At 40.0% G+C, this 19,918-nt stretch overlaps 2 protein-coding genes across 2 annotated transcripts; one reads left to right on the forward strand and one right to left on the reverse strand.

Moving 5' to 3' along the window:
- Positions 1-209: 209 nt before the first annotated feature.
- Positions 210-15,499, forward strand: LOC108608548 (unconventional myosin ID). The gene is made up of 8 exons (XM_017999968.2): positions 210-557; positions 8,762-9,064; positions 10,380-10,599; positions 12,460-12,685; positions 12,744-13,207; positions 13,270-14,673; positions 14,730-14,887; positions 14,946-15,499. The coding sequence occupies exons 1-8, from the start codon at positions 469-471 to the stop codon at positions 15,112-15,114; spliced, it is 3,033 nt and encodes a 1,010-aa protein (XP_017855457.1). The 5' UTR covers positions 210-468; the 3' UTR covers positions 15,115-15,499.
- Positions 15,500-16,262: 763 nt separating this feature from the next.
- On the reverse strand, positions 16,263-19,875 carry LOC108594492 (GATOR complex protein Wdr59). Its single transcript, XM_017979686.2, has 6 exons — positions 19,533-19,875; positions 19,264-19,474; positions 18,921-19,204; positions 18,688-18,861; positions 16,764-18,638; positions 16,263-16,699 (listed from the first exon to the last, which is right to left on the reverse strand). Exons 1-6 carry the CDS (start codon positions 19,824-19,826, stop codon positions 16,622-16,624), a joined length of 2,916 nt encoding a protein of 971 aa, XP_017835175.1. The 5' UTR covers positions 19,827-19,875; the 3' UTR covers positions 16,263-16,621.
- Between the last annotated feature and the right edge of the window lie 43 nt (positions 19,876-19,918).

A 19,918-nucleotide genomic window follows, 5' to 3' on the forward strand; every position in this document is an offset into this window, starting at 1 on the left:
AATTGGTAGTGAATTTATTAATAATCCAATAGGCAAAACGAGTGCGTCGTCGTCGGTGGCTGCTGTTGATAATAAATTTATTCAACAATTGCCAGCAATAATTATTGATTTAGTAAAATAATAAGCAATCGAGTGGTTTACGGTGTGTGTGTGTGTGCGTTTTTGCCAAAATAAGCAACGCAAAGTCATAAAGTAACAAAAATTGAATTAAAATTATAAGAAACGCGCGAGCAGCGGACAAACAAACAAAACAAAAGAAACGAAACGAAAGAATAATTTTCGATTCTGTTTTGTTGCGCTGATCTTGATTGCTGCTGATCTCTTTATACCTGAGTTTTGCCCTCGCAGCCGGCACGTTCTTGAACATACCCCGCTCACTCTCTGACGCGCGCGCGCTCAAACTACGGATTTCTCTCTCTCTCTCTCTCTTGGTGCGTTGGCTGAGCAAAACAAAAACGCGCAAACATCATGGCCATGTCAAAGGAGGCGGGCGTGCAGGACTTTGTGCTGCTCGACCAGGTGAACATGGAGAAGTTTATGGACAACTTGCGCAAGCGGTAAGTTATAGTTTATAGTCTTGGCCTAAACTATTTTGCGGTCTAGTTGAAGGCTGCTGCCGCTTGGGGGCGCCATTAGCAGTAGCTGGCCAAACTGGTTGCGCTGCTTGACTTTATCGTCTTTTCAATTAAGCTCGACAAGCCTCAAAGCTCAGTCTTCCTGTCTGTCTGTCTGTCTCGCTGTTCTAGTTGAGAGCGCAGCCAATGGAGCTGGCATGACCTCCCACTCTGCATAAGTCAGAGGTGTTAGTTACACGTTTATAATAAGTTTATTTATTTTTTTATCATGTTAATTTGGGCTGCCAAACGAAGCGCAACTCTAAGTTAGAGTAATTAAAGTGCGTACAATTTTCCCATTGCAATAACAATTCTATGGCTATATACACAAGTGTTATCATAAAAACCATTTGACAATTTAGCAACAAGTGCGTTTGTTTAGTAATTAAAAGTAATAATGCTGTGAATCAGTTCTTAAAGTTAACACTGACTCGTCGATTGACAATTAGTTGCATACACAAATATAAATGTTGTCATTTTTAAAGCTAAAAGCGAAAACTATTTCGTGACGCGTTGATAATAAACTAAACAAATATAAACAACAAATGCGATTGCGACTTGTCGCTTTATGATAATTATACATGTGTGTGTGTGTGTGTGGCAAGCAACGAGGCATGCCACGACAACGACCCACAGAGTTAGTTGACAATGGCAACATCAACATGCAACAAGTTGTTGACATGCCACAGCGTGGGCTACGTTGCTGGCCATACGCATAGATACAGCTTATTGCTAAATTATGCGCTTCATAAGATTTAATTATTACGCGCTAATTACATAACAAATCAATTCGCAAGCAATTGCAACAGCGCCCAATGCGGAAATTAAACAATTACAAATTGCAATCGCATGTTGTGTATAACAAAAATTCAGGGGGGGGTCAACAATGCGCCAATAGCAAACAAACCTTTAACAATCAAATATGCGCATGTTTGCCAAAGACAAAAGCAAAAGTTAATAAAAATAAATAAAATGCTCAACAGACAACGCTTCACTTTCGTTTTTGGCCAGACAACAAGTCGTGTTAGCCGCATAAACAAAACGAAAACTAGCTAAAGTTGCATTTTTTTAATAATCCCAGCGAGCTTCAGAGCATATTTTTTTTTTATTATCAAACGAATTCGAGTGCGCGCTCAACTCAACTCGTCATATTTCCAGCTTTATCTTATGTACTTTACTTTACTTTGCCCATATGACATCATGCGAATATATAGTAAGCATATATATATATAATTCACTTTGGGGTTAGTGGTCAAAGCCATTCGATGCCCAAAACTTGAGCCTAAGCAATTGTAAAAATTAATTGCTGCTCCAAGAAATTTAATCCAAAGCAAAATTAATTAATAAAATAATAAATATTGTTACAAAAAGCAATGAATATATTTTAGAAATGCTGTGGGTAAACATAATAAAACTAAGCTTAATAATAAATAAGCTTTAAAATGTTAGAAAAAAAAATAAAGTTAATTTAAATTGAATATATTGAAACTACATTTACTTAATAATAAATGAGATTTAGAATATTATAAAAAAAAAAAATAATGAAGTCAATTTAAATTGAATATATTGAAACTACATATACTTAATAATAAATAAAATTTAAAATATTAGAAAAATAAAATAAGGTCAATTTAATTTGAATATATTGAAACTACATGCAAATTTGCTCTATTAAATATTTTTTATAGATTTTTTAAATGAAATATAATTCTAAATATTGCTTATTTTATTTAATTTATTAAATTTTGAATAGTATTAATAGCATATTTTGATATTTCAATAAATATAAGTAGTTAAATAAATAAATTTCAATAGCTATAAAATTAAATAAAAATTTTCAACACAAAGTTTCAACAGCTTGGGTGACTGACAAGCAAAAATAAAATACATACTTTATATATAGTCACATATATCTGAACTTCGTGTGTGTGGCAAGTGTTTTGTTATTTTGGCACTGTCATAAAGTATGTGAATGCCCTGCCTTTGCCTTAAATACAGCTACATATAGTATATATATATATAAAGCGATACCGAAATAGCTGCGACGTCGCTCATACATATGTGCACACATATCTTATGTTGTTTTGAAAAAAATTGAGATTTTTGGCATCTTGAAAACGAAATGGAAAGCCGCTGCAGCAATGTGAGTCACAGTCCAAGTATCTGGCAGATACTTTATGCGCTCGCGTAACAGAGATATGTTAACAAATGCCAGCAGCATAACCGAAATAAATATTAAAAAAAATAACAGACAGGCAGACAAACCGGTTGATGGCGTCAGTTTGCCAAAAGCCTAAAACTCCAAAAGCAATGAGGAACTGAAAAACATAAATGAAAAAAAAAAAACAAGTTTTAGCTTCTAAACGGGACAAGACAAGTTTTTTTCTTGTACCTCAAGTTCAGAGCACTATGCCAGACGCCCACAACGGGTTGTTGGCTTTGCGTGTAAGCCAAAATATAAAAAGAAAATTGTTGCTGCTTTTTTTTGTTGTAAGCAATGTGAACTCAAGTGTCCTATTGGCTATTTAAGGGGGCGTACTTAGAGCAAACTAGCTGCAGATACATGTATCTGATAAGTAGCTTTGTATCTTATTTTTGTTTATATGCCGCGCATTTATTTTGGCCTACATTTTGTTTGTGTGTAAGCTAACAAAAAGCTGTGTGCATACATGCATACAGCACTGTATATGTGTGTGTGTGTCTATTTGTTTACCCCAATGCTTCCCATGAACTGACGCTGAACTCTTTGGCGTTTGCATCTCACACATAATTTAGAATAAAAAAAACACATAAACTCAAGTTGCAGGGCACTTTAATTTTATGTCTATCTTTAAACTCTTATCAAGCACACACACACACCACACACACACACACACACTTGAAAACGCTTTTATCAGCTAAACAATTGACAATTGTTGTATGTGACTCATGCACATTTTTTAATTTCAATGCAAACTACATATATACTATATTTAAGTTTCAAACACACATGTCATTTGTATTTGGCCAACTCAAGGTATTTTCAAATTTATTATCAGCGTTCAATGCTAAAGATTTATGGCTGCAATTGTTGTTAGCATAACTTTAGTTTTTTCACTCATAATCTTATCAGCTGTTTATAAGAAATCGTGCATTGCTTATCGTTAATATATGCTTCAGTATTATTATACAATAGCCAGGCAAACATTATAAAAAATGTTTTAGAAATTCCCCCAAGCACATTTATTAATTTCTGTGCAAATAACAGCGACAGGCTCGTCCGCCGATAAGATTGTCTCGCTCTTCAGCGAGTAAAGGGTAAAAGTACCCAAGTGGAATCGCATATATAGTATATAGAAAGATAGCTTAAGGTATTGACTTTGAGTTGATTTGTATATCAAAGCCTTAAGCTGCTTTTGACGGCGCTAAGATCTTTGCTTTGGCCTTTGTGTTAGTCGAGTAGCTATAATTAAATCAGCAGATTTATATAATACATAAATATATATATTGCATATAATGATATATTTTAATAAATTGTTTATAGATTAGGGTGGCTTGATTTGTTAGTTGAAAAAATGTTAGAAAACTCTAATCTACAAAAAAATGTGAGAATATTTCTCACTTAAGTTTTCGTTTTAAAATTAATCCTATTTAAATTAAAATTGCAGTTTTTTTCTTAAAATCAAGTTGAGTTCAAACTAGTAATGCATTTATTTAATATTTATTTTAATGCATTCAAATGATGATCCATAAAAAATTCTTTCAATGAATAATTTTATTTAACTTGGCTCTTTATTTAACACCTATGAAATCGATCCACCCTACAATAAATACAATTCGAATTGTTAAAGAAATGAATAATTGTTTTGCTTTCTTATATGATACAAAATATAAATATTTCTTACATAAGCTTTCATCTTAAATAAATAGTCTATTGAATTTAAATTCGAAAACCTATTTTTAGATTCGAATCAAGTCGAGTTCAAAATTCGAATGATGATCAACAGGCAATTATTTCTATAAAGCCTATAAAATATTTAAATAATTTAAGGGCTCATTTTAAAACCATGTCTATATTTAAACCTCTTAAAATCGATCCACCCTACTATAAATACAATTCTTAAGTTCATCAAAGCCAGAGTTGTGTTTATCTTTGGCTTGTCTTTGCGCAAATTGTTGTGGTCTGATCCACATACTTACCGCAGCTACTGTTTGGGGGCTGCTACTACTAAACGATATGCAAGACTTGCTGCAATTTGAGGCGCATCTGGCATTGCAACAACTACAAATGCACATCAATCTATAAATGCAATTTTTATGGCATTGCACTGCTGTCTGCTAAATTATTAAAAGGCCCACCCTAATAAAAGAAGAAGCAGAAACATTTCGAATAACAAGCAGTTATAGATGTAATTGTGTTTATTTAGGGCCAGCCGCGCTTCTGGGCCATTAAAAACTCTCTGCTTCTTCTTCTTCTTTAGTTTCCCATATCCGATTGTAATCGAAGTTTTGTCTGTTTATTTGTACAGCTCCCCAACTGCTCAGTGCTTTCTATTGAAGCAGACTATATAGCATACTATATGCTTGTAGTTCTTTTATCTGACAATCTGAACAGCAACATATACCATATGCCATATATACTATATAGCGCCGATAAGCGACTTGTGTCTTTCTGATAAGCGCGCACTCGCCTTTGATAGTGTCGAGGCAGCAACGGAAATCGAAACATTTACATAACGTTACTTCTATGAGTTGCAACGGTAACAGGCTGCCGCTAATTGTGGCACGTCTAATGACTCGATGCAACTCTTTTCCCATACCCACTGCTGTTGTTGGTTGCTGCTCCATTTGCATTTGTTTATTTACATTAGATGAGTTGTTGCATGTTTGTCATTTGCGTTGCAATAACTTTTACTTGCCCCCGGACGGGGCATCTGCAATGCGTTGCTGCGGAGTGAAAAAGTTTACACAAAAGTTTATAATTTTGCGCCAAGCTGGTGCCGCTGGAGCTGGGAGACTGTAGACTGTAGACTGGTGCCGCTGTTAATTGATTAGCGTCTGTTCTTCCTCTTCTTCGTCTTCTAGCGCTAGTTGTGCTCACCCCTGGGCGAAAACATCTTGTGCCATTGGTGTAAATTGAAGTTAATTTGAAAGCTGCAATTGCGCAAAAAGTAGAAGAAAAAAAATTAAATTGAAAGTGAAAATGGATTTGGTCAGTTGAGTGTTGAGAGCATAAACAATAAATCAGCTTGCAGCTAAAATAAAATACAAATTTAAATTTTAAAATTACTTTAAATTAGCACAAAACACTTTTGCATATTTTAAAAAAATATTGGATTGTTGCTAAGCAGTTAATTAAACTTGAAAACTCTTTGGCATATCAAAAAATATAGAAATAAAATATTTGATAATGAAATAAATTAAAAAAAATGTTAAAAAAATATTGGAATAATTCTAAGCAGATAATTGAACTTGAAAACTCTAGCATATCAAAAAATATAGAAAAAGTTAGTAAAATATTTGATAATGAAATAAATTAAAAATAAATTTTAAAATATTTTAACTGCTTACTTAAAAATATTTTACTAACTTTTTCTAAGTAACCAGTTAAAATATTTGAAATTTATTTCATTATCAATTATTGTTAAGTTTATATTTTGTAAATTGATATTTGAGCTTATATTGTTTTTCCCATAAATTATTCAATCAATTTATAAAAATGTTATAGTCTCTGGCATGAATTTGCTTAAGCAAATCAGTTGACGATTTTTGATAAACAATAGCGCAGGCATTTGGAAGTTTGAGTTGAGTCTACGAATCGATATCTTCGCTCTGCTTTATATATGGCATCAATAAATCGCAATTCAATTAAAACGCACAGCGAACGGCATAAAGCAAAAAGCTAAAACATTGACCCACTTTTCACACTCTATAGTAGTCTGTGGGCCATTATGACGTCAACATTAGGCTGGCCACCAAAAAGTGCAGCGTCAAATTGTGTAAACTTATTGATTTTCCAGCCAAAAGTGCGTCGCGTCTCTCCAGCCCCCCAATGAGTCATGAAAATGTGGCAAATGCTGAAATTATCAAAGCAATTTGCATGCGCATAGACAGCGGCAATTAGAAATGCAAAACGCTTAGTCAGCCACAAGCTCAGCTCAGCTCAATAATAAATACATTAGCTTATTAGACAACTGGTTAGTTAGCATGAATCACTAAGAACAAATGTCTCAAATCATCTCGAGAGTGTCGCTGACGCCTTCAACACTTTGCAATTGAATTTTATTGCCTCGATGACGCCATTTGGCAAACAATAATAAAAATAACAAATGTAAGCGTCTCGAGCGGGATTTGTTTTGGATTTATATATATAGAAACAATCAAATGTGCAAGACATGTTTATATTTAGAACTTGCTTTAATTTTAGCTATAATGGAAATGAGTGCGACAGGCTAAGTAAAAATTGGGAAGCATTTTGACAAATGAGATTTTTATAATTATGAGCATGTAAAGCTAAAGCTGACATGGTGCACACCTACGCAATATGAAACAGATGGATAGGGAGAGATATTCAGATTATAGCCAAAGGCGTAGTTAGTAATTCAAAAAGGGGATGGATATAACACTCAAGTGTATAATATTTTAAGCTAGAAGCGCTTGTATTAAAAATTTATTAATAACTTTACAGCTTAAAAACTGCACAGACTTGTTTATAACCAAGGGCGTAGTCAAATATTCCAAAAGAGGGTGCTCTAAAATTTAATACAAACTTGGAAATTGTTTTAACGCTTCAAAATCGTTTATCCAGCACTTAATTAAATGCAAGGACGTAGTGAGTAATTCAAAAGGGGGTACTATAATAATAATTTTATGAAACGCATTTATTATAAATTAATAAACATTTTTACGACTTCAAAACGCCTTACGCAGTTTTTGTTTATAGTCAGAAATTCTATTTTAGATATCTAAACTTCTAATCAGCCACTTTATAAAATGATAACTTTTTATTTTAAAAATAGAAAAAATCACCTAGATAAAGTGAATCATTAATTTGGTGCAATCTATGCATTTCCGTTATGATTAAATTTATAAATTCAAAAAGCTGCTGCACATTTCTTTAAAAGCTTCAGTGCCAACTATTAAATTTCTGAAGCACTTTTGAATAAATAATATAAATTTACAACTTCAAAATCGTTTACTACGCCCTTGTCCACACAGGCAGACACATAAATTCTTTTAAGTACTTCAACTTGAAGCAATTTCTATAACCTCATTAGGACAGTCTACAATATTTTTTAGTGCCTCGTGGGCGGCGTCACACACACTTGAGTTAACTGTCAGCCAAGTTGTCACATTGCTGCATGTCTAGAAAGAAAAAAAAGAAGGTGGCAAATGGAAATCGTAGAAATCACGTTAACGTTTAGTTAAGCAGCTTGCTGCCTGCCCTTTGCCTCAAGCCTCAAGCGCTGACCCGCTGTGCTAAAAAGTCAAGAGGCATGCCAAACAATCGTTGAGTTCACTAGTTCAACATAATCAACTTTGGAAGCTGAAAAACTAAAGAGTTTTCGTCTTGCCAGTGTCTGTCTGTCACCACTTGTGACCTCAATGTCCGATCCGATGTGACGCTATAAATAAAACGCTAAAGTTGGAAACACATGCAGGTATTAACTTGATACGATTAAGCGTCTATTGTTTATACACTTATGGCATAAAAATATAAACAAAACTGTTGATGTTTTCTCTTGTTTTCTATTTTTGTCAACAGTCAGCACTAGCAACTGCTTGCGTAGGCGGTAGGCGTGGCAAGCTGTAATTAATTGTTTGTTGGCAACAGTTTGTTGCGTTTTTTCAAGCTTTAATTGCATTAATCATTGCGCAAAGTTTTGTTACAGTTAACAAATTAATTGCATGTGTGTGTAGCTTAAATTGACCTACATATTAGCAACTAAAACTGTTTACAAAATGCATTGAAAATAAACAAATATAAACACAGACAAACCCACGCCACGCTTATATAAAAAATTAAGCTGCAATTAATTGCATTAAGCAACAGCAGGGGGCGCCACCACTTGAACCACAAAAGCAAAACAATTGAAAATCTAAAATTGAATTAAATGCATTCTGAAATATTTACATGCTAATTGCTGTTTTTTGGTTGGAATTTTCAGCTTCCAGGTGGGCTCCATTTACACATACATCGGCGAGGTGTGCGTCTCCATGAATCCGTACAGACAGATGAACATCTACGGGCCGGAGACCATACGCAAGTACAAAGGCCGCGAGCTGTTTGAGAATCCGCCGCATATCTATGCCACAGCCGATGCGGCATACAGAGTGCTCAAGCAGCGCCACCAGGACACCTGCATACTCATCTCGGGCGAGTCCGGCGCGGGCAAGACCGAGGCCTCCAAGATCATCATGAAGTACATTGCGGCCGTGACCAATGCGCAGGGACAAAACGAAATCGAACGGTGAGTGAGCGGAGAAGTGTGTGTGAATAACAAGTTAATTATTTCTAAGAGCTCTCGAGAGTCTGGGAACTTGAGCGCGGGAACCTTAACTATTGTATGGGTGGCATGCAAAATAATATAATATGCATATGGAAAACTTTCATGACACTCATTAGCGCATGGCTGACATGCCACAGCGGGACCAAAGGCCTCCAGCACTCGAGAGAGAGACTGTACACTCGAAAAAAAACAAAAACACACTCTTGACCAACTACAAATACACTTTGTGTAGAACAGAATAGAAAGGAATGGAAAGAATATTTATATAGATATACAAAAATGAGCTGCAATGATTAAATCAAACATAAAGCTATATCTATTAATATTTTCCAATAAGCTTTAAGACAAATCTGAATACTCTACTGAATCTTCCAATTGGGAAAATGCTATGCTGATCTGTAATACTTTTCCAAATGCTTTTCACTCACTTTCAACTTTGTTATCATTTTCAAATTTAACTTATCTTTTTTTTTTTAAATCTGAGCAGCGCTTAATTTACTAAAACTTCTCATTAAAAAAGTCGCAAGTCTGAGTGTAACTTACCTAAAAACTTAACTAAAAACACACTTTGTACATCTGTAATATTTTTCCAAATGCCTTTCACTCACTTTCAACGTTGTTGTCAATTTCAAATTGAACTTCAAACTCACTAAATTTCTTTAAAATCTGAGCAGCGTCAAATTTACTAGAACTTTTCATTAAAAAAGTCTCAAGTCTTAGTGTAGCTTACCCAAACAAAAATACACTTTGTTTAACTTTAATACTTTTTCAAATGCAAGAAGATCCTTTTCAACTTTTTAGCATTTTCAATGTATCTTAAATGTATCGAATTTCATTACAAAGTTTGGTAGTGTTTGTTATCGGCCAAACTTTACTTCTACTCAAATTCAATTCATTTCTCTCAGTGTACTTTTCTTTAAATGACATCACTGCGTCTACTTTATAATGAAAAGCTAACAAATTAGGTGACTGCTAATTGCAGCTAGACACAGCTCCGCAGCTAATCTGACATTACTGCTACTTGCGGCTTGCGACTGGCCCCAGCCTGCAACAATTTGTGGCAACGTATATAAAACCCAACCCTCGACTAAATTTTTAGTGCTCAATTTTTAGTGGCGCGCAATTTAAATTGACATTCAAGACAATTGCCCATTTTCTTAATTAGTGCGCACAAACATCGAGAAAAACACACCCAACTATATAAATTTATATTACGTGCATTTAAGAAATAAAAAGCCAGCAATTTAATGCATTTAATTTAACTATTTAATTGCAGTGTGAAGAACGTGCTAATCCAGAGCAATGCGATATTGGAAACATTTGGCAACGCCAAAACGAATCGCAATGATAACTCGAGTCGCTTTGGCAAATACATGGATATTGAGTTCGATTACAAGGCGGATCCGGTGGGTGGCATAATCACCAACTATTTGCTGGAAAAGTCGCGTGTGGTGCAGCAACAGCCGGGGGAGCGCAATTTCCACAGTTTCTATCAGGTAAGAACGCCCTATTCCCTATTTGTGGGTGTGGTCGGTCGCTGAGTGAGTCAGCGGTTTGGGTTGATTTTAGGTGCGGCTTAAATGCTTTTAAAGTGGATCATAAAACATATAGACAAATGTATATTTAATTCTTTTACGCTTAGGCCTAATGGCAACATAAAAATTAAGTCTCGGTGCAATTAAATTTGAAGTCAAAGTGCTCGCTCAGAAACTATTAATTAATTAATTTATTGCAAAACTCAAAAGCACAATTGTGTGTTTGCATACACAGCTGATGATATCATTATTATATTAGTTATAAAAGTAGATAGCAGCAAAGTCAGTCACTTGCTTATTCATTACATGAGAATTCTGGCAGCCTTGCCCTTCAGTTGGGCATATATTATATAGAAATATATGTGAGACACGCTGCCAATGCAAATGTGTTAAAGTTTAAACAAAAGCAGCAATTGTATGTTGTTGTTAAATTGAGCGCGCAGGCGTTAATTAAGACGAATATGTCAATCTGTAAACAAATTAAATCAAGCGCGTTAATAAAAGTTCAATCTAAGCTAAGCTGAAGATTTATAATTTGGGCTACGTTCAATATAGTAATTGTAGTAATAGTTAATAATTTAATTAGATTTGCTTATAATAATTAAAAATAATTTAAAGTGCCATAACTATTTCTCAAATTTATTTAAGAGATTTTAACTGAAGCTGACTAGCTAAATCTTAAACTTTTTCGTTATATTATTAAAGTTGCTGCTTCAACCTTTTTTTAAATTTTATAAAGCAGCAAATAATATAATTAGAATTCAAAAATATATTATGTTTAAGCTTTACAGCTTTTACCATCGAAATTTGCTGTATTTATTTATTGCTCACTTTTTTTTATAGTTCACTATCTCACACCTCTTGACTATATTTACAAATTAGCCGTCGCGCCAATTGTTGATAAATGTTATAAATACATGTTTATCTATAAAACAAGGCCCACTGTGCCTAACTGTGAAATTCCATAGCGACAATTAAAACGGAAGTTCAATTATGGTTAACATGTGTGCTAATTTGTTTGGCTGTCTGTCTGTCTCTGTCCCTGGCTCATTAATTATAAACATGCCATAGACCTAAAATATTTGCCAATTTACATTAGTTGCTGTCTCGCAGCTCTTTATAATTTTTATAAAATTTGTAGGCCTAAACACAGACATACAATTCAAAAGAATCGTAGCTCTTATTAGTTTTCAATAAACAGAAGATGTCTCAGCTGCTGTTTGTGTTTGATTTTACCGCAATTCTGCTTTAGTTTCTACTTACTACTAATACTAATGTCGCTTAATGCAATCAAAACAAAAGTCAGCCCATGATACAGTTATAATTGCGCTCTTCGTTTTGAGTGTTTCGGTTACTCAGCTGCAGTCGCTGTCGCTCACACAAACGAAAAGCGCAAGAGCAAGCAAGCTACAAAAAGGGAAGAAGAAGCTACGAAACCCAAGAGCACGATGCGCTGCATACCATGCGCCAGCCCATGCCACCCACAATCGTACGATGCGACTTGAGCGCTCTCTCAGCATCAAAGCAGCAACGCTCTCTCGCTATTGAGCGCGCCTTTGCTATCGCTCACGCGCTCTTTGAGCGGCTTGCGCTCTCAGCTTTCGCTGCTTGCACTGAGATCAATGTATGGGTGGCTGGCAGGTAGAACAGCAAGCGAGGCGCCCTTCAGCTCAGTAGTGCTTGAGCTGTTGGCGCTTAAACAAGCAGTGGACAAGCTGCCACTGTAATACAAATAAATAATGTCAATATATTGTGCTAATGCATTTTATTATTAATTAATGTAACATTTACTTATTTACTTATATTTTTATTAAATTTTAGTTGCTGCGCGGCGCCAGCGACAACGAGCTGCGTCAGTATGATCTACAAAAGGAGACATCAAAGTATCATTACTTGAACCAAGGCAGCATGGACATACTCAGCGAGAAGACGGACTACAAGGGCACTACGTTTGCTTTCAAGACGCTCGGCTTCCAGGCGGATGAAGTGCACACCATTTGGCGCACCATTGCCTCGATACTGCATCTGGGCAATGTGGAGTTTCAAAGTGAGTGGGAAACAGCATTTGATAACAATTGATACTCATAATACGCTTTGCCTTTTAGCTATTGAGGATGAGCTGGTGATCACCAACAAGACGCATTTGCAGTCGGCGGCCAAGCTGCTGCAGGTCACGGAGTCGGAGCTATCTGCTGCTTTGACCAAGCGCACAATTGCCGCTGGTGGCAATGTCATGAAGAAGGATCACGATGCAACGCAGGCGGAGCACGGCAAGGATGCGCTGGCCAAGGCCATCTATGATCGCTTGTTCACTTGGGTCATCTCACGCATCAATCGCGCCATTCTCTTCAGAGGCAGCAAAGTGCAGGCCAGATTCAATTCGGTTATAGGCGTGCTGGACATCTATGGCTTTGAAATCTTCGACTCGAACAGCTTTGAGCAGTTCTGCATCAACTATTGCAATGAGAAGCTGCAGCAGCTGTTCATTGAGCTGGTGCTGAAGCAGGAGCAGGAGGAATATCAGCGCGAGGGCATTGAGTGGACCAACATTGAGTACTTTAACAATAAGGCAGGTGCCCACTAAATTATGCATAAACTAAACAATTAATTGTTAGCCCTATTTTGATACAGATCATTTGCGATTTGGTGGAGCAACCGCACAAGGGCATCATTGCCATAATGGATGAAGCTTGTCTGAGCGTGGGCAATGTTAACGACGACACGCTGCTGGGCGCCATGGATAAGAACCTGAGCAAGCATCCGCACTACACCAGTCGCCAGCTAAAGCCGACGGACAAGGAGCTGAAGCATCGCGAGGACTTTCGCATTACTCACTATGCCGGCGATGTTATTTATAATATCAATGGGTTTATTGAAAAGAATCGCGATACGCTGTATCAGGACTTTAAGCGCCTGCTGCACAACTCCAAGGACGCCAATCTCAGCGAGATGTGGCCCGAGGGCGCGCAGGACATTAAGAAGACCACCAAGCGGCCACTGACCGCCGGCACGCTGTTCCAGCGCAGCATGGCCGATCTGGTGAGCACGCTGCTGAAGAAGGAGCCGTTCTATGTGCGCTGCATCAAGCCCAACGACATCAAGAGCAGCAGCATGTTCGACGAGGAGCGCGTGCAGCATCAGGTGCGCTATCTGGGCCTGCTGGAGAATGTGCGCGTGCGTCGCGCTGGCTTCGTGCATCGCCAGCGCTACGACAAGTTCCTGCTGCGCTACAAAATGATCTCGCAGTACACTTGGCCCAACTTCCGCGCCGGCAGCGATCGCGATGGCGTGCGCGTGCTCATTGAGGAGAAGGGCTTTGCCCAGGACGTCAAGTATGGCCACACCAAGATATTCATACGCTCGCCCAAGACGCTGTTTGCGCTGGAGCAGCAGCGCAACGAAATGATTCCACACATTGTGACGCTGCTGCAGAAGCAAGTGCGTGGCTGGATAGCCAGACGCAACTTTAAGAAAATGAAGGCGGCGCTCACTATAATGCGCGCCTACAAGACCTACAAGCTGCGCAGCTATGTGCACGAGTTGGCGCAGCGCTTCCGCCATGCCAAGCAGCAGCGTGACTACGGACGCAGCATACAGTGGCCCAATCCGCCGCTCTCTGGACGCCAAGCAGCTGTGCGCTTGCATCGCATCTTCGATCACTGGCGCGCTTACATGATTCTGCGCAAATATCCGCGCAGCGAGTGGCCGCAGCTGCGTCTGCAGATCATTGCAGCTACAGCGCTGGCTGGACGTCGTCCCTACTGGGGACAGCAGCGCAAGTGGCTGGGCGACTACTTGGCCAACTCGCTGGACAACAGCGGCTATGAGGCGTACACAGCTAATGTCAAGAATCTGCGCAACAGCGGCGGCGGCGACAGCTTCCGCCAGGTGCTCTTCTCCGGCTTTGTGCGCAAGTTCAATCGCCACAACAAGCAGGCGGATCGCGCTTTCATTGTCACCGATACCAACATCTATAAGCTGGAAGGCATTAAGAAGAAGTTCAAGGACATGCAGCGCTCCATTGCTATAAAAGAGGTTAGTCCTTATAAAAAATATATTTATTATGTGTTATGTTTATCTATTGCTTGCAGCTTACCTCCATCAGCGTTACTCCTGGACGTGATCAGCTTATAGTGTTCCACTCGCCCAAGAATAACGATTTGGTGTTTTCTCTGCAAGGCGAAACGACGCAGCTGAAAGAAGATCGCATAGGCGAACTTGTTGGCATTGTTTGCAAAAAGTACTACGAGTAAGTATTATGCTTATACTTTGTTTAAACAATTGCTGACTGACTGTTTATTTTGCAGCGCTACGGGCACAGAACTGCGAGTTAATGTGGGCAGCAACATTGCCTGCCGTCTGGGCGAGAAGGCGCGCACCATTGTCGTCGAGGCTGCTGCCAATGTGGAGACACCCAACTTTCGTCACAGCGCTGGCAACATCATCTTCGAAGTGCCAGCTGCATACTGCGTTTAAAGCTTTTAACCAAACCCACACACAAAAATTAACTTTTGTAAATTATGCACGCCTTTTTTAATTGTTTAAATCTGGCTGGTCACTGTTTTCTGTAGTTGTGCCTATGTCTATTGTGTAGCTATTCTAGCTTTGATTTGTAAATTTTTCTATTAATATTTATGTACTCTATAAGCAATATTTATAAAGCATTAAAGCTGGTGGAGCCGGCAGGCGAAATGAAGCAAAGTATAACGAGAGAAAGTATTAAATGTACTTTGTGCATTTGTTAAACTCTAGCATTAGTTAATATTATTTAAGTGCACACAACACAAAAACAAAAAAAGCGCAAAATTTCATACAACTTTTGTACTTAAATACAATTTTGATTAACAACGAAGCGTGTGCCATTTGCAATTATTATTATAAATTTTATTTATATATGTATATGTGTATCTATTGATAAATAAAAATGTAAACTTTGTAAACTTATGTCAGTTAAAAATATTCATTCAAAGCAGAGACACTACTTACAATTTATAAGCAAATAATAATAATGCAGAACTTGGAGCCAATGAGCAACTGGAGCGATATGCAGGCGGCTTTGGCACAAGTCCAGGCTAGCCCCAACAGAGCTCACAGGACGCAAATCAAGCAAAGACGCACACGCCGCAAGCTCAATGAGATGCACAAACGGAACAAGCACAGAACAGCGCTAAAACGTTTTCAGCAACGTCGCCCTTGGCCAGCTTCTGTGCTCCAGACAGCTCCTGGAATATTGTTAAAGCTGCGGCTACGTTGCAAACGTCTTAAATCTTTGCTTAGGAAGCGAAAGCGGCATGCGATGAATATGTCTTAATTGATATTAGGCAAATATGTATATCCAGCAAGTGTTCAGTGTTGGTCCTGCGCTGCAGAAGAAGCTGCTGCTGAAGCAAAAATTAATACATTTCTAATTTCAAATCTTAAGCATTTTAAATTCAATGTTCTTTTGGCAACATGCTGAATATATAAAAGTAAATTGAGCAATTTAATTTTCAATTCTTCAACTTCGATTTCTGCTCTCTGAGAGGCTTTCGCAATATGGCGACGTTCGATGAGCGCATCCAATGAGATCGTAAATTGAGAGAGGCAAATGCGCTGAGAGCGGCCGTCAATTCTTCAAATTCGTTTTATGCTCTCTGAGAGGCTTTCGCAATATGGCGACGTTCGATGAGCGCATCCAATGAGATCGTAAATCGAGAGAGGCGAATGCGCTGAGAGCGGCCTTCAACTCTTTTGCCTCAAGCAAGCTCAGTTCGCTGCTGTCTGCTGTTGAGGAAAGACGTGCCCTGTGCGCTCCGCTAAGTGGTTTACATTAAAAGTGAATATATTTATTCTTTAAGCAACTTAACAATACAAACTTAATCATATTTTGTTAACAATGTATAGTACCCTTAAAGGTATTTTGATTTGCAGCGCCTTAAACGATATTTTGCAAATGTAAAGCTAAGTTATAGTTGATAACAATAAATGCAAGCTGGCAGCAGCATCAGCTAAGCAGCGCCAACAGCTCCGAAGTGCGCTCCAAGCATTTGCAGCCACAGCCCTTGGCACAAACATTGTGCTTCTAAAATAAAAAGTGGATAAATAAGTGTTGCAGCTATAATAATGGAGTATGGAGTAAGACTGACCTGGAACCACTGCTGCATGTGCGTCATGTGTCCACCATGCCCACAGGAGAGACAAGCATTGGCAGCACCACGCACTGGTAGACAGCACAGCGTGCAAACCAGGACAAGCCGCTTGCAATGCTCGCACTTGGGTGTGCGCTTGGGCTTGTGACATTTGCTGCACTCGCTGACAAACTCGACGCCTTGTGGCGGCGGCGGAGCATGCAACGTATGCTTCAGTATCAGCGCACGCTTGGAGAGCAGCTGCCAGCCGAACAACACGTCAGCATAGGTGCGTTTGAATTGATCAAACAGCGGCATCTTGGTGCGTCGTATCAAGCTGCAAGCATAAGTGTCCGATTGGCCCAGCTTAAAGTCCAGCCAGTCCAAGGAGTCCGACCAGGAACTGCTGCGCAGCTGCTGCAAGTGAGCGGGCACTGCACGTGACTGATTCGCGGACTTGAAGTCCAGCGGCAGCACTGTATGATATGGTGAGAGCTGCGCCTGCAAACGACTGTTGCTACTACTGACGCCCATTGCAGCGGCAGGACATTGGCATTTGTCGAAGAGGCAAGCCAGCAGCACTGCAGTTTGTATATCTCCAGCGCTGGCATAGTGCATAATCAATGAATCAAGCAGCGACTTCTTGAACGGATCCTTCAGCAGCTGCAGCTCACAGCTCATGGAGGCGTGCGGCAAGTGTGGCGTTGCTATAAGTTCCGCCAGCAGCCATATGGGCAGCAAATCCAAGCGTCCATGCTGGCGACAAATCTCACCATTGCGTCTGCAAGTGGCCGCCACATTGCGCTTGTCCAGCGAGAACTCGCGCGCCATTTCGCGATTTATATGCAACAGCTGGCTGGCATCATAGACGTGCACCACCGGCGTAGTGCCATTCATTTGCCGCATCACACGCTGCTTGCCCGGCTTGCCAGCAATCATGCGCTCCTGCAGATAGAACGAAGCATTTGCATCGCGCTGTGTATTGGCCATGACATTGCCCAAGAGTCCGCTGCTGTTGATGGCGCTCAAAGTGCGTGGCGTTGTCGAACGTTGACGCAGCGTGAGGCGCTTGTTGTTCAGCACTTGGGCGAAGGTTGTCAGCATGCCAATGGCATTGAAGTGCACGCCCGAGGTGCGTGGAAAGGGAATGCAAGCATCATGCAGTGCACTGGACAAAGCGCCCTCCAGTCTGGGCGATTGCAGCAGCAATTGACTGCGATCCGCATCAGCGCCAGCTATGGCCGTCACGCGTTTCTTCATAGCCGCCACTAGCGCACGCAGACACTGCTCCAAACAGCTTCTGGATTTCTTTACACGCTGCAGCGCATTGGTGCGCAGCACTTTGAGCAGCACCTCACTCAGCTCGCTGCTCAAAGTGGTGCCTTGGCATAGCTGAAAGTCCGGCGGCACGCCTGGACTGGGATACGATGTGGGAAATGTCACTTGCAGTATAACTGTGTGTCCAGCCGCGCAGATTTGAAAGCAAGCATAGCGCTTGATGGCATCTCGAAACTCCACCTCCACATGCGGCATATTAGTGTTCAGCAGCGAGAACTCATGATGCAGCGAGCACGTGGGCTGATCAGTTAACGATCTAGCTATAGTCTCCTCACGTCTGGCATAGCCGCCCACAAAGCTGGGCGAACGTGCCATGGGCAGTGTGCCAGCCTCCAGCGTGGCGGCTATAGGCAGTGAAGCTGCTGCAATTGGCCGTGGATGCAGCATGTGCAAGTCCGGCGGCGTTACAGCGCGTAGATCCGGCAGCTCTGCGTCGTAGCGTTGCGAGACATCGCCTTCATCCTCGTCCTCGGCAGACGGTTCGCAAAGCTTTAGCATATTGTCATCTATCTTCCAGACGCGCAAAGTGCGATCACGTGACCAGGTAACAAGCTCCTGCAAAAGTTATTTAAGTAAATTGTTGTAAAACAAATTGCTGACTTACAATCTCTGTAAAGTTTTCACGATTAGGACGCCAAGCAAAGTCAAGTATTACATCTGTATGACCCACAAAGGAGCATATGGGATCTGTTTGCTTGCTGTTGCTCCACAATAGCAAACTATTCTCGCCGCGACCCAAATGCGGCACCACAATGCTTACCAAGCCGTTGCCTATGGGCTGTATAATATATAACAATTATTTATAATTCATATTAAGATTTGAACACTTGCACTTGCCGTATAGCGTGCACGCCAGACAGGCGAGAGTGTGGTAATAATCTTCTCGGCACGTCTGGGATTGCATACATCAAAGTACTTGACAGTGCCATCTTGGCTGGCAGTGGCCAAGCAAGTCTCGCGTCTGTGGCTCCAATTAATGCCATGCACACGATTCAAATGCGCTGTTATATAGTGCGTGGGACACCTGCCCTTGCGTATGTCCCAAATGCGTAGATCGCCGTCATGAGCAGCGGCCAGCAAGGCGCCAGAGACACGATTGAAGCCCACCTGCGTAGCACCAGCTAAAAGTAAATATTATTTCATAAAATTAACGCATATTTTAATGAGTTTTTATACGCACACATGCATACAGCATTTAGGGATATAGCTGGCTTGCGTGGATCACGCAAGTCCCATATATGCGAGAACGTGTCGATGGAGCAGCTTACTAGCAAATTGGGATCCTTGCTATGCCAATCAATGTCGGTCACGGTGCGCGTATGACCACGCAAAGAATTCTCATAGTACGGCTCCGCAGGACCCCAGCGAACTATATCTATATTCTGACTTGTCTGCAAGCAACAAAATCGCCATTTAGAGCACATTTTCAACAAGCATATGTTTACTTACAGCTATGGCGCAGTATTCTTGTTTAGTGGGGCATATGGCAAACTCAGCTACAGAAACCTCATATTTCGATTGGCGCTCGTAACGACGCAGTGTGTTATCCTCTTGACCCAAGCGCTGCAGCGACAAGTGTCCACGACCTGCCAGCAATACCCACTGTCCAGAGTAATCCACTGACATGGCCGTGGCCTGTGAGTCTCGATGCTCATAGGATTTGTTGCTCTGTCTAATGACTAGTTCGGATATTGTGCGGTCACCGCCGCCGCTGCCAGCACGCAGCGTCTCCGTTGGCGGCATTGTTTAATAGTTAAGCTGGTTTCAGTGCAGTTGGACAACATAAAACACTAAATTCTAATAGAAAACTAAACAAAGGCTCTAGTCAGCTGTTG

The sequence above is a fragment of the Drosophila busckii genome, chromosome 2L (genome assembly GCF_011750605.1).
Source record: "Drosophila busckii strain San Diego stock center, stock number 13000-0081.31 chromosome 2L, ASM1175060v1, whole genome shotgun sequence".
Classification (NCBI taxonomy): domain Eukaryota; kingdom Metazoa; phylum Arthropoda; class Insecta; order Diptera; family Drosophilidae; genus Drosophila; species Drosophila busckii.

Bases quoted from the DNA above. Each gene is read 5' to 3' on its own strand.
- LOC108594492 (XM_017979686.2), bottom strand. From the start codon at position 19,826: ATGCCGCCAACGGAGACGCTGCGTGCTGGCAGCGGCGGCGGTGACCGC. The intron at 19,205-19,263 runs GTGCGTATAAAA...ATTTACTTTTAG, and splicing joins CCTAAATGCTGTATGCATGT to CTGGTGCTACGCAGGTGGGC. The intron at 18,862-18,920 runs GCAAGTGCAAGT...TATATTATACAG, and splicing joins TCTGGCGTGCACGCTATACG to CCCATAGGCAACGGCTTGGT.
- LOC108608548 (XM_017999968.2), top strand. From the start codon at position 469: ATGGCCATGTCAAAGGAGGCGGGCGTGCAGGACTTTGTGCTGCTCGAC. The intron at 12,686-12,743 runs GTGAGTGGGAAA...TTTGCCTTTTAG, and splicing joins GGGCAATGTGGAGTTTCAAA to CTATTGAGGATGAGCTGGTG. The intron at 14,888-14,945 runs GTAAGTATTATG...TTTATTTTGCAG, and splicing joins GTTTGCAAAAAGTACTACGA to CGCTACGGGCACAGAACTGC.